Consider the following 21,809-nt stretch of genomic DNA (forward strand, 5'->3'; position numbering starts at 1 on the left):
ATTAAATCTATGGTAATAATTTCCAAATCCCACACATGGCTTTGATTTTTCATGTTGAAAAAAACTGACAAATATTTGTTACTCAGTTAGTAATACATTGATTTTTTTTTAGCAAATACATCTCTCTCATTCTTTCTATTTCTCTTACAGAGGAGTGTGTGATCATTGAGACATCCTGCACAAAGAAGGCTAAATCTGTTGAAACAAATGATCTTTCTAACTATGAGCACATAGTAGCAAACTCTCTACTGCACCTCAGCAGCCACAATAACCATACCACATCTCCACAACAACAACAACAACAACAACATCAACAACAACAACATCCTGTAACCATAGAGGCAAAGGGGGATAGTTCAACCAGAACTGAAAAGGAGGAAAACATTGAGGGAAAGAGAGACAGAAAGAAAGATGAAAGCCCAACAACAGCTCAAACATCCACAATGAATGGAATGAATGAGAAAATAGAGGAAGAGATGGGGAAGGAGGAAGAGAATGGAAGGCAGGAAGAGTCAGACCACCAGTACTTCACAGAGGAAATCAGTAAACAGCTTTCAGAGGATGACAAGGAGCCACATGTAGAGAAAACCTACAAGGAGGAGTACAACAAAGATGAAGATGTGGAAGATCAAAAGTTCGAACAGTATGACGTCTCTGTGAATGTTGCAACTCAGGGCTCCCAAAAGGAGGACTACATTACCCAAAAACCCCTATCACCACAGAGCTGCATGTCCAACCACGTCTCAGCAGCTCCCATGATTATCGAGGTGCGGTCTGAGGAATCAGAGAAGGATGATGAAAATGGTGATGATGAAGAGGAGGAGCAGATGATGATGACGGATGAGTCCGAAATGTATGACATGATGCGGGGGAACCTGAGACTTTTAGAGCAGGCTATAGCACTCAAAGCCCAGCAGGTCAAAAGTAACAGAGAGTTCACATCCATCTCTGAACATCATCGCTACATCCCTCTAGACAATCGACCCACCAAACATATGGAGCTGCTGCGCAAGAGTTACTACTGCAAAGGTATACATGTAAAGGGAGTGGGGGGGATGTAAAAGGGGTTGGTTGCCAGAAAGGTTAACAGGATATCTGGTTGAGTCTAGAGACATGCATTATCACTGGGATCCCACAAGACACAACACGTCTTGTGAGTGGGAGGTTTTTCTTTATGTGGGCTGAAGCTGTGAGATATGAAGCATACAGGACAAACACAGACCCACTGAGTGATTTTACAGCATCCTCAGTAACTGTCTGGGCAGGGGTATAGTGATTTAAATTAGGCTAATGATTTATATTTTGGGAAATATTTGCTAGAATATTGTGAGCAGGTACAACTGTGGAAACAGGTACATCGCTAGTTGAAACCAATTATGACCTTAAGCTGTGGTTGAGGAACTGTCAGAGCTAGAATTCACAGACCATGCTGACTATGCTGGGCCTTAGTGTAGTGTTGTATACTTTTTTTTTTAACATCCAGTTTAGGCCAGGCCTTCTTTCAGTTAAAATCAAAATACAGATACTGATATTTGGAGCACTATACAGCCACAGATCCAGATGTCATTGCATTATATGCACTTTTACAGAACTTCATACAGTGTTTTTACACTTTACAGTGACTCACAACATTACACACACACACACACACACACACACACACACACACACACACACACACACACACACAAGATTAAGCCTGAATAAATAAACTGAAAAATTGCCATCAGAGCCAGTAGACTTTTAATGGGATAACTATAAAGTGTAAACAGGTCAAATGAATTTGCTTCCATAGATATACTGAAGCTGTAGTATGTGATTACTGGAGAAAACACTTAAAGCAGTAGAGAGTGAGAGACAGGGAGGGTGCTAGTAATTAGATTGGTTTTGCATTTGTTTGTTCTTTTATTGGTTTGTTTGTGGTCGTGTGTTGGCACTCTGCCCGGTCCTCACATCACTCCAGTCACTGAGCACACTCAGTCAGGTTCTACACATCCCTATTTGCTTATACTCTGTCCAGTTTTAATTAGAAGTTGCAAGTCTTGTTAGCATTTCAGCATTCAATTAAGGAACCACTGGGGCATGAGTGAAATCCTCTCAGTCTCCCTCTCTCCCCTCCTTTTTGACTCTCATTTATTCAACCTTGACTTCGTTGTTTCTACACCCTGTACTTCCCCAAGATAAACCTCCCCAATGGTAAAGTGAGTTTAATGATTTGGATGATTTTCAGACCATCAACCAAAAAGCCACAATGCAAACAAATACTCAGCCACCACATGTACTGGTTATCATTATCACTCTAAATTCACTCCAGTGACTTCAGATAAGGTTAAGGGGTGTGAGTGATTACAGACTTACCCTCATAATTTTGTAGGTAGTACTGCTGTACTGTGTTTCTAATTAAATATTTATACTTCTGCATGTCTTAATATTGTGATTGCTGTGATGAGACATAGTTTGACTGACAAGAGGTTTCACCTCCCCTTTGCAGAAAGTTCCAGGCCAGAGAAGAGAGAGGTCAAATGCCCCACCCCAGGCTGTGATGGCACAGGTCATGTGACTGGACTGTACCCTCACCACCGCAGTTTGTCTGGCTGTCCTCACAAAGACAGGATCCCCCCAGAGAGTGAGTCAGACTTACACACAAATACACACACACACACACACACACACACACACACACTGATGCACTCACACATACTATCCTTGAGAGGGCAATCCATTAACCTAATTATTAATGCAGCCAAGTAGAGTAGTATAAATTACAATAAAAATAGCAAAGTAAGTAAATGCATAGAGCTGTGCATGCCAGAAACTCAGACTAAAATACATATAATTAAGGTTTACTGTCAACATGTATGCCTCATTTGTAAATGAGAATCAAAAATCACTGGTGTGCATCTATATCAGCTCATTAGTAATTTAATTGAGGTGAATTTGCATTGACAAGGCAAATCTGGGTGACTAGGAACAGGAAATTGTTCAACCATAACCATGAAGGATAAGCAGTATAGAAAATGGATAGATAGATGGATAGAACAAATACTGTAAAATTACAACTAAATGATTTAATTGAAGAGTTATTGATAATTGCCATTAATTTAATTTCTTTGCAAAACAATAAATGTGTCAATTTGTAATGTTTTTTCTTTGTGAATTTCTGTTTTTTGGCAGTGTATTTGTATTTGATTTGGTTCTTTTTGTGTTTTGTTTGTGTGCGCAGTCCTAGCGATGCATGAGAATGTTCTGAAGTGCCCTACGCCTGGCTGCACAGGGCAAGGCCATGTCAACAGTAACCGCAACACACACCGCAGGTACAGCATCTCCCATTAGTCATGCTACTGCACCTCCTATTAGTCATGCAGATGCTCACAAATGTTCACATACCTTTCCCATGCTCTCACTGACACTTAATGTGCTTTTAGTTTATCTGGATGTCCAATCGCTGCTGCTGAAAAGCTGTCCAAGAGCCATGACAAGCAGCAGCTTTTGCAGCCAATGACAGAGCAGCCAAAAGGCAGCCAAAACCCAGAGAGAGTGCTCAGGTCAGTCCATGGTTTTAGCTACATTTTTCACTTTCATTCATTCCTATTTTTCATGGGTGAGTCAGACAGGTAGGATTTTCAGGTTTCAGCACTGTTTCTTTCCATTCATAAGAAAAAATACAGAAGAATTTTATACAACATACCCAACAACCAAGATGCAGATAACATACTTTCAGTGTATAGAACACATTTTACAATGTTATAATGCTATAAAATTAATAGAGATGTTACACTGAGTCAGTGTAACAGCATGATAGACAAAACCACCTGCCACAGTTGGTTAACATACATAGCTGTCAATCAAAGGTCCAAATTCACCTGCCCTGGATTGGTGCACTAATTATGCTGCAGATACGCTAATTAATGGACTTACAGGGCATGGAGTATGAGAAAAATAATTACTTTCCTCCAGGTACCATGTCTGTTGTCAGAAAGCAATACAGATTCCAGTCTCAATAGACAGAGACATCTCTTAGTGGTACAGTTATAATTTGAATGAGCATCAGTGTGGTGCAGAAACCCATTAGAAGGAGACAGAGAGGGCACTAAAGAGATGTGCATATGTCACCTTGCTCTAATGGAAATATACTAGCTTAAACTCAAGGCTGTATTGGATAACATGTCTCATCCTTTGCATGCCATCTTGACTAAACAGAGAAGGACATACAATAACAGCCTGAGACAAACATGCTGTTCCAAATACCTTTCCCTCCACTAATCTTGGCATCCTTGGTAAATATGAGTAAAGAAGGCTGTGAAAAATTGTCTTTATTGTTTAACTTTTCGATATTTTGTTTAAAAATACTCTCCTCTCATGAATATCAAACAATTGCAAACATAACACAGGTTTATAAAAAATATATCTTTGTTAAATATAGGTGTGCAACAATTATTGGCACCCCTATGAATTCATAGAAAAGTATATTTGAAGGGTATTCCCATTGATATTTTACAATTTTTTAGTACAACTGGGTGACTAAGAACAGGAAATTGTTCAACAATGACTTCTTGTTTCACATGGGTATAAATATGAAGTAACACATAGGCCAAATTCCCTTAGTCATTCATAACAATTGGTAAGACCAAGGAATATAGTTGTGATGTGCAGCAAAAGGTTGTTGAGCTTCACAAAGTTGGAGGTGGCTATAAGAAAACAGCAAAAGCATTAAAAATGCCCATTTCCACCATCAGGGCAATAATTACGAAATTCCAGTCAAGTGGAAATGTTATGAATCAACCTGGAATTGGACGTGTATCTATCTATCTACCCTGTAAAGAGTATGGTTCGAGTGACCAGATCACAGCTGGAGAATTGCAAAAAATAGTTGTGTCTCTAGAAAGTCTCCAATACTACAATCCGAATTCACCTACATCATCACTAGGTGTTTGGAAGGTTTCATGCAAAAATAAGTTCAAGCATCTTCAGTTTGCCAGACACTATTGGAACTTCAAATGGGATTGGGTTCTGGTGGGTAGATGAAGCCAAAATAGAGCTTTTTGGCAATAAACATAATAAAGGTGGTTTTTGGCACCCAAAGAGAGGTAGCCATATGGAAAAGTACTTCATGCCCACAGTTAAATATGGTGGTGTCTCTTTAATGTTTTGGGGCTGTTTTTCAGCCAGAGAACATATACATTTTTTAGGACGCATGGCATCATGGACTCTATCAAATATCAACAGATAATAAATGAAAACCTGACTGCCTCTGCCAGAAAGCTTAAAATGGGCCGTGGTTGTATCTTCCAGCAGGACAGTAATCCAAAATGTACATCAAAATCAACTCAAAAATGGTTCACTGACCACAAAATCAAGGTCCGGCCATAGCCGTCCCACTCCATTGACTTGAAACCCATAGAAAACCTGTGGGGCGAACTGAAGAGAACAGCCCACCAGCATGGACCTTGGAATTTGAAGGATCTGGAGAGATTCTGTATGGAGGAATGGTCTCACATCCCTTGCCATGTATTCTCCAACTTCATCAAGCATTATGAGAGAAGTCTCAGAGACTCCATCTTGGCAAATGGAGGTAGCAAAAAGTGTTGACTAAAATGGTGCCAATAACTGTTGCACATCTATATTTAACAAATATTTTATATTTGTTTATATTAGGTGTTGCACACCTATATTTAACCCGGAGAGATAAATCTGTGGCGGGGCCCAGCTCTGCCACTGCCTCGGGCCCAATTCCCTCCCCAGTATCGAGCTCACTCAGCAGGTCTGCTTGTTAGGCCTGCAACACTGCCATTGTATGCAGTGACCCTCAAGCAAGACCCGCTGCTGCATAGGCTTTGCCCACCAACGCCGAGGTGGCCTTACATGGCTTAGAAGGTAAAGTTGGCCTCCCTAAATTACCTGCCATTGATGGAGAGAGGTGGCTCGCAAGCACCTCCTCCACTTTCGGCATTGATAAATATCCATGCTGCTCATTCCCCATGACAGCTGAGTAATCAGACATCGCGGGGTTATAAACACAGCTAGTGTATGGTTTTCTCCATAAGTGTGATATCTCATCATGCACTTCTGGAAAAAAGTGGAGTTTTCTACAGTGTGAGGGAGATTTATATTTATTTTCACTGGAGAGGAAGCACTCATCCAGCCTGCTACGAGCCACTTCCTCTTTCCCGGCCAGTCTATATTCAACTTTTAAAAATTGCCCTAGTAATCACCTCAAGCAGCTCTTTATATGCTTGAGAGCTGCTGTAGGTTTTTGGTACAATGGCACCCTCTACCAACTCCTCTGAGTCAGCGAGGGTGTTTTGGCTTTCCATAGGGGAAAGAGGAGTCGCGACACGAGCTCCAGAGTCAGGTGGAGAGCCAGACCCGGAAGACAGAGCAAGAGATAGAGCAGCGTTCGTCTCCGGATCCTCTTCCAAATCCATACGTGAACCCCATGACCTTAGCCGGCTGGCTGCCTCCGCAGCGGCTGGCCCAGATCCGCGAGGCTCTGAAACCTAACTCCCTTCGGGCGGGAAGAGAGCGAGCCGAGAGCGGAACTGCCTAATTGTGAAATGTTCACAATGCTGACAGACAGACCCCTCGAGGGCTGCCGTCGCATGCTCCATGCCCAAACACTTTACACAGAAAGTGTGTCCGTCTCCTCCCGTGACGAAACAGGAACAAGGCGTAACACACTTTCTGAATTCTTTCTCACTCATTCTTTCTTTCTCTTTTTCTTTTCTTTTTTAAAAAATTGAAGAGTTTAGAGATTTTAAGAAAATATAGAGTAGAAATGAAGCATCTTTTGTCACACAAACAACATACATGCAGTCTAGCTGAAGATAATAAGGCTGGCGGCATGGTTCACAGGTGCCATATATATCATGTGACGCGCTTAATTTCCACGTCACCTGATTATGGCAGGCCTATAAGTAGAGGCATGATTTTACACAAGCTTCAGATACCGGTCACGTGCGCAAGGGCACTCCCATAATGTTATGCTAAGCACAACGTCGAAGTTCCCTTTGAAAGGGAACTTGTTGCTCCTAATTGATGATTCACATTTTCTTTTACTAGATTTTTGGAATTATGAAATTTTGAACATGAATTGTAAGGAAATATGACTTTGCACATAAACTAAACAAAATGTGGGCAAAGCTATTAAAAATCATAAAGAAACTTTAAAGGATACCTTATAGCATATTTTCCCTTTCAAAGGGGACTTCGATGTTGCGTTTAGCATAACACTATGGGAGTGCCTCTCGCTCGCAACCGGCATCTGAAGCTTGTGTAAAATCATGCCTATTTATAGGCCTGCCATGATCAGGTGGCCAACCTTACCTTCTAAGCCGTGTAAGGCCACCTCGGCGTTGGTGGGCAAAGCCTATGCAGCAACGGGTCTTGCTTGAGGGTCACTGCATACAATGACAGTGTTGCAGGCCTAACAAGCAGACCTGCTGAGTGAGCTCAACATATGGTGGCATTCAGCCAGTTTCTTCCCTGTTGTGCCGAGTTCACCAGTATTAGTGCGAGGGAGACACAGAAGGAGAGTATGGCAGCCCGCCAACCCTCGCAGACCAGGGAACCAGGCGGCCACAGTCGCCGCCTGCTACTAGGCCTCATCTGAGAATGGTCATCAAGGCCAAGCAAGCAAAGAAGAGCAGTCCTGAGTGGAGGGACGTATCAGGGGACATGAGGTTGTTAAGGCAGTTAGCCCCCATTGCTACTGTAGGGCCTCCCCTAGCCAAAGCTGTCCCAAGTTTTCAGTATTCTCTGGTCAGCAAGCTGTCACAGGGCAACGAAAATCTGATGCTTTCCCTCCAATAGAATATGGAATAGTTAACGTCACTAAAACGTCACTCAGTGTGGAAACTACTGCCAAATGTGTCTCCATGGGTTCGGTCTACTGTAGAAAAGGGTTACCGGGTCTGGTTTAGAGCTCGACCCCCCCCCACCCAAGGGCAGAACCCAATGTTAGTGCAGGAAGTAAGATCCCTCTCGGACAAAGAGGCCATAGAACATGTACCCCGTTCCCTGAGGGAGGGAGGTTTTTACAGCCATTATTTCCTGGTCCGCAAAAAATAGAGGAGTATGCAGCCAAATTTAGATCTGCGTGATCTGAACTGTACTCTTCGGACATACAGGTTCAAGATGCTGACACCCAAACTTATCATTCCACAGATTGAGTTTGAGGACTGGTTTGTGATGATAGATCTAAAAGGTGCATATTTCCACATAGAAATATAATAGGAAATGGTGGCTCCATCCACAAGTGGTGGAGTCCATATGGCAAGGTTTGGCCAAGCGGGACTGCATTTGTTTGCCTCTGAGGAGACAACACATGGCCCGCTGTGGTTCGCCCTCACTCCTCCCACACAATTAGGGCTGGACGCCATGGTGCACATGTGGCTGAGGTCACATCTGTATGCTTTCCCCCGATCACTCTGCTCCCACAAGTTCTAGCGAGAGTTCACCAAGACGGTCTATGTCTGCTGCTAGTAGCACCTTATTGGCCAGCTCAAATATGGTTCTCAGAGATAATATCCATTCTAGATAGCACTCCTTGGGAGATTCCCATCCGCAGGGATCCACTGTAGACCCACTGAACTAAGCATTAGTTACAGTTCTGGAGTTTTAACAAGAACGTTTCTCAGTGGGGTGGGCTCCTTCTACAATCACTGTTTACATGGCCACCATTTCAGCCAGCCATGCCCCTGTTGATGGAGCCTCTGTGGGGCAACATCCTCCAACTTCGAGGTTTATGCATGGTGTCAGGTGGCGGAGGCCCATCTGCAGGCCACACATACCTTTCTGGGACCTTTCTGTGGTCCTGGAAGGTCTGTCAGGCTCTAAAGGTAGCTTCTGACTCTAAAGGTAGCTCTTCTGCTAGCCCTGACATCTCTCAAGTGAGTAGGAGATCTACAAGCTCTCTGTTGCCCCTTCCTGCTTTGCCCCTGGATTAGCCAAGGCCTTCCTGTATCCTATGCCGGATTATATTCCTAAGGTGTCTACATCAGCTGCCCACCCTGTGGTGTTGCAGGCTTTCTGCCCTCCTCCATTCCCCACAACGGAACAAGAGAGAATACATCTGCTGTGTCCAGTAAGGGCTCTCTGTACTTATGCCCACCGCTCTGGCCAGTAGCATAAGTCAGAGCAACTGCTGGTCTGCTTTGGTGGCGACAGTAGAGGTGATGCTGTGTCAAAGAAGTCCATCTCTAATTGGATACTGGAAGCAATCTCTATTGCTTATGAGGCGCGTGGTCTCGTTACGCCTCTGGGCATAAGGGCTCATTCCACTAGGGCAGTCGCCTCTGCAAAGGCTTTGTCCAAAGGGGTATCTTTAGAGGATGTGTGTGCTGCTGCAGGGTGGTCTACGCCACACACAATCATTCTTTATTACAGCCTGGATATTCATTACACCGCGGGCTCGAGTGTCTTGCAGTGGCCCTCGGGCTTAGGTCTTTTTGAACAGGCCGCACCCTCGGTATGAAGGAGTGGGTATTCTCATTCCCATAGTGTTATGCTAAACGCAATATTGAAGTTCCCTTTGAAAGCGAACATCTGGGTTACGCACGTAACCCTGTTCCCAGAGAAGGGAACGAGACGTTGCGTAGCTTTGTCATACCAGGGCAGGCCTGTGAACTGCGTCTTCGCTTCAGATAATAGAGGCTGATGGCGTGGTTCACAGGTGCCATATTTATATTACATGACGCGTTTAATTGCCATGTCACCTGATCATGGTAGGCCTATAAATAGGCATGATTTTACACAAGCTTCAGATGCCGGTCGCACGCTTGAGGCGCTCCCATAGTGTTATGCTAAACGCAACGTCTCGATCCCTTCTCAGGACATGTGTAACAAAGACGTTTTTTTATTACCTGCATTAATCATACTTGTTCGCTATCTCTCTCTCTTTCTCTCTCTCTCTCTCTCTCTCTCTAGACCCATGTGTTTTGTGAAGCACCTCGAGATGCCACAGTGTGGCAGCTATAGGGCTGCCAGCATGGTTCCCAATACACCCCGTGCTAACCTCGCTAAAGAGCTGGAGAAGTACTCTAAAGTCTCCTTTGATTATGCAAGCTTTGACGTGCAGGTGTTTGGCAAGCGTATGCTTGCCCCACAGATGCACACCATTGAAAGCTCACCCAAAGTTTCAAAATGTAAGTAAAAGCAAGTATCAAGACTGAGATAGCTTGTCCAAAATATAGAGATTGTGGTAATAAATGTCATTAATTTCTCTTCCCTGTTTTTCCACAGCCAAACCTCTATTCCCCAGGACTTCTCCCCCTAGTCCCAGCATGCAAAGCAACTATGGAAAGAGCTCATGTGGAGCCCATGATTACTCCCATGATGCTGAGGCTGCACACATGGCTGCCACAGCCATTCTAAACCTGTCTACTCGGTGCTGGGAAAAGCCAGAGAACCTCAGCACTAAACACCAGGATAAGGTACAGGTCACACATATTGATGTAAAACCTACTGCAGCAACATAAATGTCAATACTGCAAATCTGCAGCAAAAACTCAGTACTACATTGACATTCAGACTGAATGAGTATGTCCTTTTGATACACAATTTCACTTCTACGGGGCAGAAGTGCAAAGGTGTGTGAATGTGTTACATTGTGTGTCTATGGGAAAATGGGCCTTCAGTATAAGACAGTTTCATAAATATATCATGAGCTGGAGTGATATGCTTCCCTAGGCCAACTACTGTTGAGGCCTAGTTACATCACCTCTCCTCCTCTTATTTTATTAATTCCTCTTTCTCTTCTTTTTTGCCATGCTTTGCTGTTATTGCATTAAGTTTTCTGTGGATAGCCAAGAAGCAGGTGTGCTTGGCTCTTCTGTTTATAATTCCCACTAGTCTAATGAAAGGATGAAGGCTGTTCAATGATTTTGTATAGTCAGAAAGACTAATGTGACTCTTCAAGTACTATTCCCTTTATCCGCTAGCTCCTCTCTTTATCTCTCTTTCCCTCCACACGTGAGGAGTTTATGCTGAAGTTCTCCATCTTATATTGTAGTGTATATATCTTTTTTTTAAGTGTTCTGCCTCCTAAATAGAGTCACTACTTCATAATTTTTTCGATTTACTGCCATGTTTTTAGTGGAGGAAGATAAAAGGGGAAGATTAATGGGCTGAGAAGCCTAGTGGCTTGCCTCTAATCAGAGCCCTGCCGCTTTGGGATCAGCTGTCTTTCTTGCACTTTAACACTGAGTCACCCCCAACACTCAGCAATGTTCATACACTCATAGTTCAAAACACATTGTATGGTGCTGTACAATGATATGTTCTGATGCAAATAATTCATGAATTCTTTCAAATGAACAGTGTATGGATTAGGAACAGTAATTTATGAAGTGTAATATTATTTATTTTATTTAACTCTACACTATGCTCTATCAAGGGACACTTTATCATAAGGTTAATGTTTAACCTTGTTTTAGAACATGGAGATTGAAGTGGATGAGAATGGCACTCTAGACTTAAGTATGAAGAAGCCCATAAAGAAAGAGGGAGGCCCACTGAGCACAAGCCCAGGCATGCGCTCACCTGCCCTCTCATCATCATCCTCATTGTCCGGGCACCATGGCAACACTGCCATCTCACCACACTTACAGGCCTACAAGCAGGAGGAGTGGGAGGGGCCTCTGGATTATACCAAACCTAATCGGCAAAGGGAGGAGGAGCTAGAGGAGGTGAGACTTGAAGCTTTTTGGATACATCTCTTGTCACTAAACAAGAGAATATTTTACCCAGCAGTGATAAAAAAAAAAAAATATTTAGACAAAACAGAACTGTTGGTTTACCATGTCTACTAAAATGACAAAATGTATTTTTCATTGCTTAACACAACAATACACTGTTAAAACATAATATACAGTGCCCTCCACTAATATTGGCACCCTTGGTAAATATGAGCAAAGAAGGCTGTGAAAAATTGTCTTTATTGTTTAACCATTTGATCTTTTGTTAAAAAAAAAAAATTCACAAAAATACTCTGCTCTCGTTGACATCAAACCATTGCAACCAAAACACAGGTTTATCCAAAAAAAATATTTGTTAAATATAGGTATGCAGCAATTATTGGCACCCTTTTACTCAACACTTTGTGCTACCTCCCTTTGCCAAGATAACAGCTCTGAGTCTTCTCCTACTGTATAATGCTTGCTGAGGTTTGAGAATACATGGCAAGGGATCTGAGACCATTTCTCCATAGAGAATCTCTCCAGATCCTTCACATTTTGAGGTCCACGCTGGTGGACTCTCCTCTTCACTTCACCCAACAGGTTTTCTATGGGTTTCAAGTCAGGGGACTGGGATGGCCATGGCAGGACCTTGATTTTGTGGTCAGTAAACTATTTTTATGTTAATTTTGATGTATGTTTTGGATCATTGTCCTGCTGGAAGATCCAACCTTTTCCCATTTTAAGCTTTCTGGCAGAGGCAGTCAGGTTTTCATTTATTATCTGTTAACATTTGATGTCCATGATGCCATGTATCCTAAAAAATACTCCACCATATTTAAACGTGGGTATGAGGTACTTTTCCATATGGCTACCTCTCTGTGTGCACCAAAACCACCTCTGGTGTTTAATGCCAAAAAGTTCTATTTTGGTTTCATTTGTCCATAGAACTCGATTCCATTTGAAGTTCCAGTAGTGTCTGGCAAACTGTAGATCCTTGAGTTTGTTTTTGGATAAGATAGAGGCCTTTTTTCTTGAACCCTTCCAAACAACTTGTGGTGATGTAGGTGACTTCAGATCAGACGCAACTAACTGCAATTCTCAAGCTGTGATCCTTGGAGATTTTTTGGCCACTCAGACCATCCTCTTAACAGTGTGTTGAGACATTATAGACATACGTCAAATTCCAGGTTGATTCATAATATTTCCAGTTGGTTGGAATTTCTTAATTATTGCCCTGATGGTGGAAGTGGGTATTTTCAATGCTTGTGCTATTTTGTTATAGCCATTTCCCATTTTTGAAGCTCAACAACCTTTTGTCGCACATCACAGCTATATTCCTTGGTCTTACCCATTGCTATAAATGACTAAGGGAATGTGGCCTATGTGTTACCTCATATTTATACCTCTGTGAAAGAGGAAGTCATGGTTGAACAATTTCCTGTTCCTAGTCACCCAGGTGTAATAAAAAAATTGTAAGTATCAATGGGAATATACTCCAAATATACTTTTCTCATATGAATTCATAGGGGTGCCAATAACTGTTGCACACCTATATTTTACAAAGTTTTTTTTTCATAAACTGTGTTGTGTTTGCAATTGTTTGATATCCATGAGAGCAGAGTATATTTGTTTGTTTTTTTTTTAACAAAAGATCAAACAGTTAAACAATAAATACAATTTTTCACAGCCTTTTTTGCTCATATTGCTCATATCACCCAAGGGTGCCAATATTAGTTAAGTGCACTGTACAAAATTTTTATTTGAAAATAATAAACATAACAAGGAATTGATCTTTAAAGGAAATTCAAAGTAAATAGTATAAAGTAATGATTTGATGAATCAGATGAATGACATCAAGCCTTTGTCTTGGGTGGAATTTTTGTCTCTTCAAAATGGTGGGGTCTGAATTTTTTAAAAATAAATATTAATTCCATTTATTGTGTGTGTATGTGTGTGTGTGTGTGTGTGTGTGTGTGTGTGTGTGTGTGTGTGTGTGTGTGTAAAGATGGATCATACAGCCCAGTCTTTTGCCTCCTCTGATGCTGAGGACTCTGACATGGCACAGGAGTGTGCAGAGGACAGGAAGTATCCTGGAGAGGTCACAACCCCTAGCTTCAAAGTCAAGTTCCAGCCCAGGGAGTGCAAGAAAGAGCTCCTTATGTGAGTGTCTTCAGTTACAGCCTCACATATATATGTTAACATAATGCCTTACAGTACAATACAGTACATCCGGAAAGTATTCACAGCGCTTCACTCTGTCCACATTTTGTTATGTTACAGCCTTATTCCAAAATGGATTAAATTCATTATTTTCCTCAAAATTCTACAAACAATACCCCATAATGACAACATGAAAGAAGTTTGTTTGAAATCTTTGCAAATTTATTAAAACAAAAAAGCACATGTGCATAAGTATTCACAGCCTTTGCTCAATACTTTTTTGAAGTACCTTTGCCACCAATTACAACCTCAAGTCTTTTTGAGTATGATGCTGCAAGCTTGGCACACCTATTTTTGGGCAGTTTTTCCCATTCTTCTTTGCAGGACCTCTCAAGCTCCATCAGATTGGATGGGGAGCGTCGGTGCACAGCCATTTTCAGATCTCTCCAGAGATGTTCAATCGGGTTCATGTATGAGCTCTGGCTGGGCCACTCAAGGACATTCACAGAGTTGTCCTGTAGTCACTCCTTTGTTATCTTGGCTGTGCGCTTAGGGTCGTTGTCCTGTTGGAAGATGAATCTTCGCCCCAGTCTGAAGTCCAGAGCGCTCTGGAGCAGGTTTTCATCAAGGATGTCTCTGTACATTGCTGCATTCATCTTTCCCACGGTCCTAACTAGTCTCCCAGTTCCTGACACTGAAAAACATCCCCACAGCATGATGCTGCCACCACCATGCTTCACTGTAGGGATGGTATTGCCCAGGTGATGACTGGTGCCTTGTTTCCTCCAGACATGTCGCTTGCCATTCAGGCCACTGGAGGCCACTGTGTTCATTGGGACCTTCAATGCTGCAAAAATGTTGCTGTACCCTTCCCCAGATCTGTGCCTCAATACAATCCTGTCTTGGAGGTCTACAGACAATTCCTTGGACTTCATGGCGTGGTTTGTGCTCTGACATGCATTGTTAACCGTGGGACCTTATATAGACAGGTGTGTGCCTTTCCAAATCATGTCCAATTAACTGAATTTACCACAGGTGGACTCCAATCAAGTTGTAGAAACATCTCAAGGATGATCAGTGGAAACAGGATGCACCTGAGCTCAATTTTGAGTGTCATGGCAAAGGCTGTGAATACTTATGTACATGTGCTTTTTTGTTTATTATTTTTAATAAAATTGCAAAGATTTCAACAAACATCTTTCATGTTGTCATTATGGGGTTTTGTTTGTAGAATTTTGAGGAAAATAATGAATTCAATCAATTTTGGAATAAGGCTGTAATATAACATAATGTGGAAAAAGTGAAGCGCTGTGAATACTTTCCGGATGCACTGTACATATTTTTTAAGTTCTGCTGATTTAATTAATTCTGTATAGGGTTTCAAGTTGATGCAAGGTCATCTGTCTTTATTGTTTTTTTTCTACTAAGTATACATTCTTAATTGGCATCAAGTGTTTTCTGTGCACTGGGGGTGGCTGTGGCTCAGCTGGTAGAGCAGGTTGTCCACTATTCAAAGAGTGAGCGGTTCATTTCCTGGCCCACATGACTCCACATGCCAAAGTGTCCTTGGGAAAGACACTGAACCCCAAGTTGCTCACAATGGCTAGTGTCTTGCATGAGTGAAAGAGACACAGTGCTTTGTAGAACCACTAAGGTTAAAAAGGCGCTATATAAGTTGCTCTTATGTTGTACTCTGTGTAGGTGTCCCACTCCTGGCTGTGATGGCAGCGGCCACATCACTGGAAACTATGCATCCCACCGCAGGTAGGGTGCTAAGAGGAACCCTTGTTTCCTATGTTCCTACTTTCTGCTTCCTCTACTGCGTAGCAAGGCTGATGGAACCTCCTGATCTTGTGCAAAATTTATAAGAATTGCAGTGAGTGTGGGCAGTTTAGTTGTCAATTTGATATTACACCCAGTAACATTGTCCCTCGTCCTAACATTCTGTGATTGCTGATGAATTTGTAATCATGTGACCATGCTGGTTCAAGCACTGTGTTTTGGCTTGAGTAGCAATTTTTACCTGTACTTAAACTCACAAAACAATCACCATTTAGTGTGAGGAAAATACGGATTTAGCCTTTTCTTGCCTCTTTCCGGCCTGGTTTCTGTTTGTGGTACTGATGTGGGTTGTTCTGGGTTCTTTCTGTCTTTCTTGCATCCCTCGCCTTGTTTTCTTCCCCCTTTCTCTGTCTTAGTCTGTCTGGGTGCCCTCTTGCTGATAAGAGTCTTCGCTCCCTCATGGCAGCACATGCAACTGAACTCAAGTATGTGTTATAGCTCTGTTTCCTTTATTTCTCTGTGCTACCCTACTAAATACATTTTGCAGCTTTCTTCAATTTGCTGTTATATTAACTCCTGATCCCACTTACCCCTGTTTCTCCCATAAATGGTCACATCTACATGTTTGTACCGTTATTATCCAGTGCTAATCACAGTGCCCTCTTGATAATGTTTGTCCATTGATCTTACTCAACCAGGTGCCCAACTCCAGGATGTGATGGTTCTGGCCACATCACTGGTAACTACGCCTCACACCGAAGGTATGGCTAATCCAACTCCTCACACACAAGCACATTTTCTTTTACACTAATATATACATAAACATTGCAGGACAGAGAAGTTCAGAGTGAGACAGTGTAGTTGTAGATAGGACTCATACACTTTCACACACACTAAACATGCACTAAATGGAGATGAGACCCTTCCCTGTTGCTTTTGAATGGGTAATGAAAATTAAGCTACTGACTCTACCTGTAATGTTATTTGAATTTGGCCTGTCTTATCTTAGTTTGTGGCCAGTATTTGGCTGGTGTTACTTTCTGCCTCCTATCTTAATGGGCTTCACACTTTCTGTTTTCAGTTTGTCTGGGTGTCCTCGTGCCAAGAAAGGTGGAATCAAAACAACACCTACCAAGGAAGACAAAGAAGACTCTGAACTCTTAAAGTTCGTACCACGTAGAAAGATTTTTGCAATACTATATTATTGTATTGTCTCAGTTTTGGAACATTGTTGTAGCTGGACCTTTAATACCTTCATGGGACTCATAAATATCAGCCACATTAAAATTATTTCTGGTCACAGACTTTTTAACTGACACTCATTTCACTGTAGTGCACTACAGCTTAATGTAGTTCAGAAAGCTTTCTCAAACAGAACCTGGCTCTTCCAATATCACAACAGTGAATACACTTGGTTTACACCAAAACTTTTTTGCATCTATAACACTAATTTGTATGGAAATTGAGATGTTTAGTGGTCAAGAGTGCAAAAAATTGTGATCATGTTTCATGACTATGCAATTAATTGAAGTGTTAATTTTTACAATTAAATATGTGCAATGATACAAGATTCAGTGTTACTTTATAAGAAAGATATTTCTGATTAAATACAACCCCAATTCCAAAAAAGTTAGGATGCTCTGTAAAATGTAAATAAATGTAAATGCAATGCAGAATGCAATGATTTGTAAATCTCATAAACCCATATGTTATTCACAATAGAACATAGAAAGCATATCAAATGTTTAAACTAAGGAAATACCATTTTAAGAAAAAATAAGGTAATTTTGAATTTGATGGCTGCAACACATCTCAAAAAAGTTGGGATGGGGCAACAAAAGGCTGGAAACATAAATGTTGCTAAAAAAGAAACAGCTGGAGGTTAATTGGCAACAGGTCAGTAACATGATTGGGTATAAAAAGAGTAGCTTAGAGAGGCCAAGTCTTTCAAAATAAAGATGGGCAGAAGTTCACCAATCTGCGAAAAACTGTATCTACAATTTGTGGAACAATTTCAGAATGTTCCGCAATGTAAAATTGCGAAGACTGAATATCTCATCATCTACAGTACATAATATCATCAAAAGATTGTGAGCATCTGGAAAAATCTCTGCGCAAGGGACAAGGGGGAAAATCAATATTGTATGCCTGTGATCTTCAGGCCCTCAGGCGGCACTGCATTAAAAACAGGCATGATTCTGAAATGGAAATCACTACATGGGCTCAGAAATACATTCAGAACTCATTGTCTGTGAACAAAGTTCACCGTGCCATCCACAAATGCTGGTTAAAGCTCTATCATGCAAAGAAGAAGCCATATGTGAACATGATCCAGAAATGCCACCATCTTCTCTGGGTCAAAGCTCATTTAAAATGGACTGAGGAAAAGTGGAAAACTGTTTTGTGGTCAGACGAATCGAAATTTTAAATTCTTTTTGGAAACCATGGACGCTGTGTCCTCTAAATTAAAGAGGACTAAAGAGCAGAGGAACCATCTGGTCTTTTTTCAGTGATCAGTTCAAAAGCCTGCATCTCTGATGGTATGGCAAGTGTATTACTACCTATGGAATGGTTCGCTTGCACATCTGGAAAGGCACTATCAATACTGAAAGGTATATACAAGTTTTAGAGCAACATGTGCTTCCATCCAGATTCTATCCCATATTTACTTCTTAGAGACTTTCTAAGATACTCTTTTTATACCCAGTTATGTTACTGACCTTTTGCCAATTAACATAATTAGTTGCAAAATGTTCCTTTTAGTAACACTTAATTTTCCAGCCTTTTGTTGCCCCTGTCCCAAATTTTTTGAGACCTGTTCAAAAAATCTAATTCAAAATTACCTTATTTTTTTCCTTAAAATAGTACATTTTCTCATTTTACACATTTGATATGTTTTCTATGTTTTATTCTGAAAACATATGGGTTTATGATATTTGCAAAGCATTGCATCCTGTTTTTATTTATATTTATTTACATTTTACACAGTGTCCCAACTTTTTTGGAAATGGGATTGTATGTTGCTGTTAATATTTAAATCTCTTCCATTTTTTCCTCCCTCAGTACTATGTTTCTTATTGTCTTTCTTAATATTTGTCTCTTTTCTAGGTGCCCAGTACCAGGTTGTGACAGTCTGGGTCATATCAGTGGGAAGTATGCCACCCACCGCAGTGCATATGGATGTCCACTGGCTGCACGGCGCCAGAAAGAAGGCATGCTGAATGGCACACCTTTCTCCTGGAAGGCCTTCAAGACGGAGGGGCCCACCTGCCCCACACCAGGCTGTGATGGATCAGGCCATGCCAACGGCAGCTTCCTTACTCATCGCAGGTATAGTCCTACACAGATAATCTGAAAAAGAGCTGCTAGTTGTGGATAGCATAGAATATTTCCTAGAATATTTTTAGACATTTGTATTTTAGACATTTAGTTAACTTTTATGAGCAGATACAAACAGGTTTAAATGTTCTTTTTATGTGAAGGATTTTCATTCCTTCAAGTGAATTTTTCATCATTTGTTGATCTTTGATCTCCAGTCTCTCTGGCTGTCCCCATGCCTTACTGGCTAAGAAGAAAGCCAAGTTTACTGGAGAGGACTACATAAATACCAAGTTTAAGGCCAGTGACGGTGAGAATAGTATTTCATTTCAATATTCATTCCTTGTCTTCCTCAGGTCAGTTATTCTTCATGTATTCTAATTTATTTATCCTTTTTTTTAGTGTTAGATAACGATGAAGACATTAAGCAACTCAATAAAGAAATCAGTGACCTCAGTGAGTCCAACAACGAAATGGAAGCCGATATGGTCAACCTCCAAACACAGGTTAGTCATTAATCATATTAATGGTCTAAAAAAAAATCCCGAACCTGATGGATCGTGTGTGGAATGAGATTAATTTTTTGTTTGATTTAAAGCTACACTATGCAAGACATTTTTTTGGTTTTTCTTGAGTCAGAGGAGAAAAATATATATGCTAAAACATGACGTTCCAGAGCTGCTGTGAGTTGCCCTGGGAATCCTGTAAGAGCAATTTACAGTATTTCAGTCAGGACTATTATGTTCCAATTGGCACATGTGATACACCACCACAACTCTGTTGTGCATCATCATGCCTGAAAGATGTACAGTCAAAGACCCGCCCTCACATTTCTGGTATGACTTAACGCAGAGCCATAGGCATCCATTCCACTATCTTTGAGCAAGAATTCTCCCAATAATCAAACTTACTGACAGTTACCGGTGGAGGTAGTGCACTGACGGACCTTAACAGAGAGAAGCATTTCTCCTTCACTGGGTCTTTTGAGCTTTAGCTAGTGTGCTAATGTTAGATTGGTAACTTGCTAGTATTGGTTTTATGCTGTGTTCTTATCTCAGAAAACAAACACAGTTAAACAGTGGAACTAGGCAGTTGGATCAGCAGTTCATAAATTGAATTGAAATTGAAAACTAAAAGACTAGCTCTTGTTAAAAGAGAGAGGTTTTCTTCTTTCATCTAGTACTCAGTAAATGACTGTTCACACAGTACATATTAATGTGTACAGTAACATTTTTATTCTCCACTTGAGACCTTGATAACAGCATCAAATATAATTGTAATTGTACCACATATGATGCATAAAAATAATTTCACATGTCCCAAACCTCATGTTACATTAGTAATACCACACTGAATAGTATGTAAGTATATTAGTGCACCAATGGTGTCAATACTATTTAGGCATTCTAGCATGCACACTGTGGTTTAGGACTCACTGTGGGATTCACTGTGGAGCCCAGGAGTCCTGTTTACTTGCCTTTCACTGCCTTATGATCTATGCCATGGAGAAGCATGCAGCATAGCCCAAGTCAGAAAGCATTCTTTCACTATAGATTGTTTCTACCAGAGAGGCTGAAATGGCTGATGTTGGGCAAGATGGATTTAAGGGTGGCTGAACGTCTTTTGGCCCTGATGGACCAATGTTGGCCCAACAGAGTTAAATTTTAAGATATTTCGGGCACTTAGTCGTAATAAAGTTTTTTACCCCTTTTTGTTTTACACAGATCTCATCCATGGAGAGAAACCTGAAAAACATTGAGCAGGAGAATAAGATCATTGAGGAGCAGAATGAAGCACTGTTTATGGAGCTGTCAGGACTCAGTCAAGCTCTGATACGTAGCCTGGCCAATATCCGTCTGCCGCATATGGTGAGTTTTTATACACACACACACACACACACACACACACACACACACACACAGACACAGATAGCATGATTTTTGCAGTGTTACTCTGTGTAACAACACCAAATGGCTGTAATAATGTTTACTTGATTATCATTTGTTATTTAATGAACTCAAAATGCCAGCATGCGGTTTATTCTGTAACACTGCACTTGTGGCAAATATGGCTCATTGTCACAAATTCCCACTCATACTGATGAATAATAATCCACACACAAACGTTCACACACAAATTCACACACAGAAACTGTTTTGCATCATGGGCTCCAATTTCCTCTCTCACAGCAGGAACCAATCACAGAGCAGAATTTTGAAAACTATGTGAGTACTCTGACTGACATGTACACCAATAAAGACTGCTACCAGAACCCTGAGAACAAGGCCCTGCTGGAGACCATCAACCAGGCAGTGAAAGGCATTAAGGTGTGATGCCTGAGGCATCACCCACTAGAGGCATACAAGATAAACGATGTGTGTAGAAGCAAAAAAAATACATGCAAATGGTACACACAAAAATGGGCATTCAGGTGTTTTTGAATAATAACAGCCTTCATCCCAGGGAGCATTCTTCAAAAAGAGAAATATGTATATAACATGCATTACAAAATCTACAAATGCTGCTGGATTGGAAGTAGAGGATTAAAAGACCACAACTAAAGCCTTCTGTTTGGCCAGAGGTCAAAATAGAAGCTTGTTTTTGCTTATTTGTACCACACAATTAAAGAAGTGTTTTGCATGTCTTTGAGAGTCAAGAAGAGAATGTGTGCTTCAGCATTAACAACAGCCAAATCCTTTTGAAATTGTCTTTGTATTGTGTATGGGGGACTACTGGCCCTTTAGCACAGCAAATGCAGCACTTCTTGTAGTGAATCACCACAGCTTCAGGTCATTGAGGCCTATTGTACCTGTACTCCACAGGCTCACATGCACGTTCAGTATAACCGTCAAACCACATGCCTCCAAATTTCAG

The 21,809-nt window shown here is 41.2% G+C and overlaps 1 protein-coding gene across 2 annotated transcripts in view; it reads left to right on the plus strand.

Moving 5' to 3' along the window:
- Nucleotides 1–21,806, plus strand: part of myt1b (myelin transcription factor 1b) — a 32,599-nt gene extending 10,793 nt beyond the window's left edge. The window contains exons 7-23 of one of the 2 annotated variants that reach the window (XM_047160480.2): nucleotides 151–1,029; nucleotides 2,492–2,626; nucleotides 3,224–3,314; nucleotides 3,426–3,545; nucleotides 9,925–10,142; nucleotides 10,240–10,430; nucleotides 11,433–11,684; nucleotides 13,681–13,835; nucleotides 15,537–15,599; nucleotides 16,034–16,102; nucleotides 16,316–16,378; nucleotides 16,699–16,782; nucleotides 18,726–18,947; nucleotides 19,154–19,245; nucleotides 19,338–19,441; nucleotides 20,660–20,803; nucleotides 21,125–21,806. In XM_047160480.2, the coding sequence (XP_047016436.1) occupies nucleotides 151–1,029; nucleotides 2,492–2,626; nucleotides 3,224–3,314; nucleotides 3,426–3,545; nucleotides 9,925–10,142; nucleotides 10,240–10,430; nucleotides 11,433–11,684; nucleotides 13,681–13,835; nucleotides 15,537–15,599; nucleotides 16,034–16,102; nucleotides 16,316–16,378; nucleotides 16,699–16,782; nucleotides 18,726–18,947; nucleotides 19,154–19,245; nucleotides 19,338–19,441; nucleotides 20,660–20,803; nucleotides 21,125–21,268 (3,026 nt within the window). In that variant the 3' untranslated portion in view covers nucleotides 21,269–21,806. The remainder of the gene's footprint in view (nucleotides 1–150; nucleotides 1,030–2,491; nucleotides 2,627–3,223; nucleotides 3,315–3,425; nucleotides 3,546–9,924; nucleotides 10,143–10,239; nucleotides 10,431–11,432; nucleotides 11,685–13,680; nucleotides 13,836–15,536; nucleotides 15,600–16,033; nucleotides 16,103–16,315; nucleotides 16,379–16,698; nucleotides 16,783–18,725; nucleotides 18,948–19,153; nucleotides 19,246–19,337; nucleotides 19,442–20,659; nucleotides 20,804–21,124) is intronic. The other variant, XM_053686503.1, reaches the window with a different exon arrangement.
- Nucleotides 21,807–21,809: the final 3 nt, after the last annotated feature.

Source organism: Ictalurus punctatus, chromosome 15, assembly GCF_001660625.3.
Source record: "Ictalurus punctatus breed USDA103 chromosome 15, Coco_2.0, whole genome shotgun sequence".
Classification (NCBI taxonomy): Eukaryota; Metazoa; Chordata; class Actinopteri; order Siluriformes; family Ictaluridae; genus Ictalurus; species Ictalurus punctatus.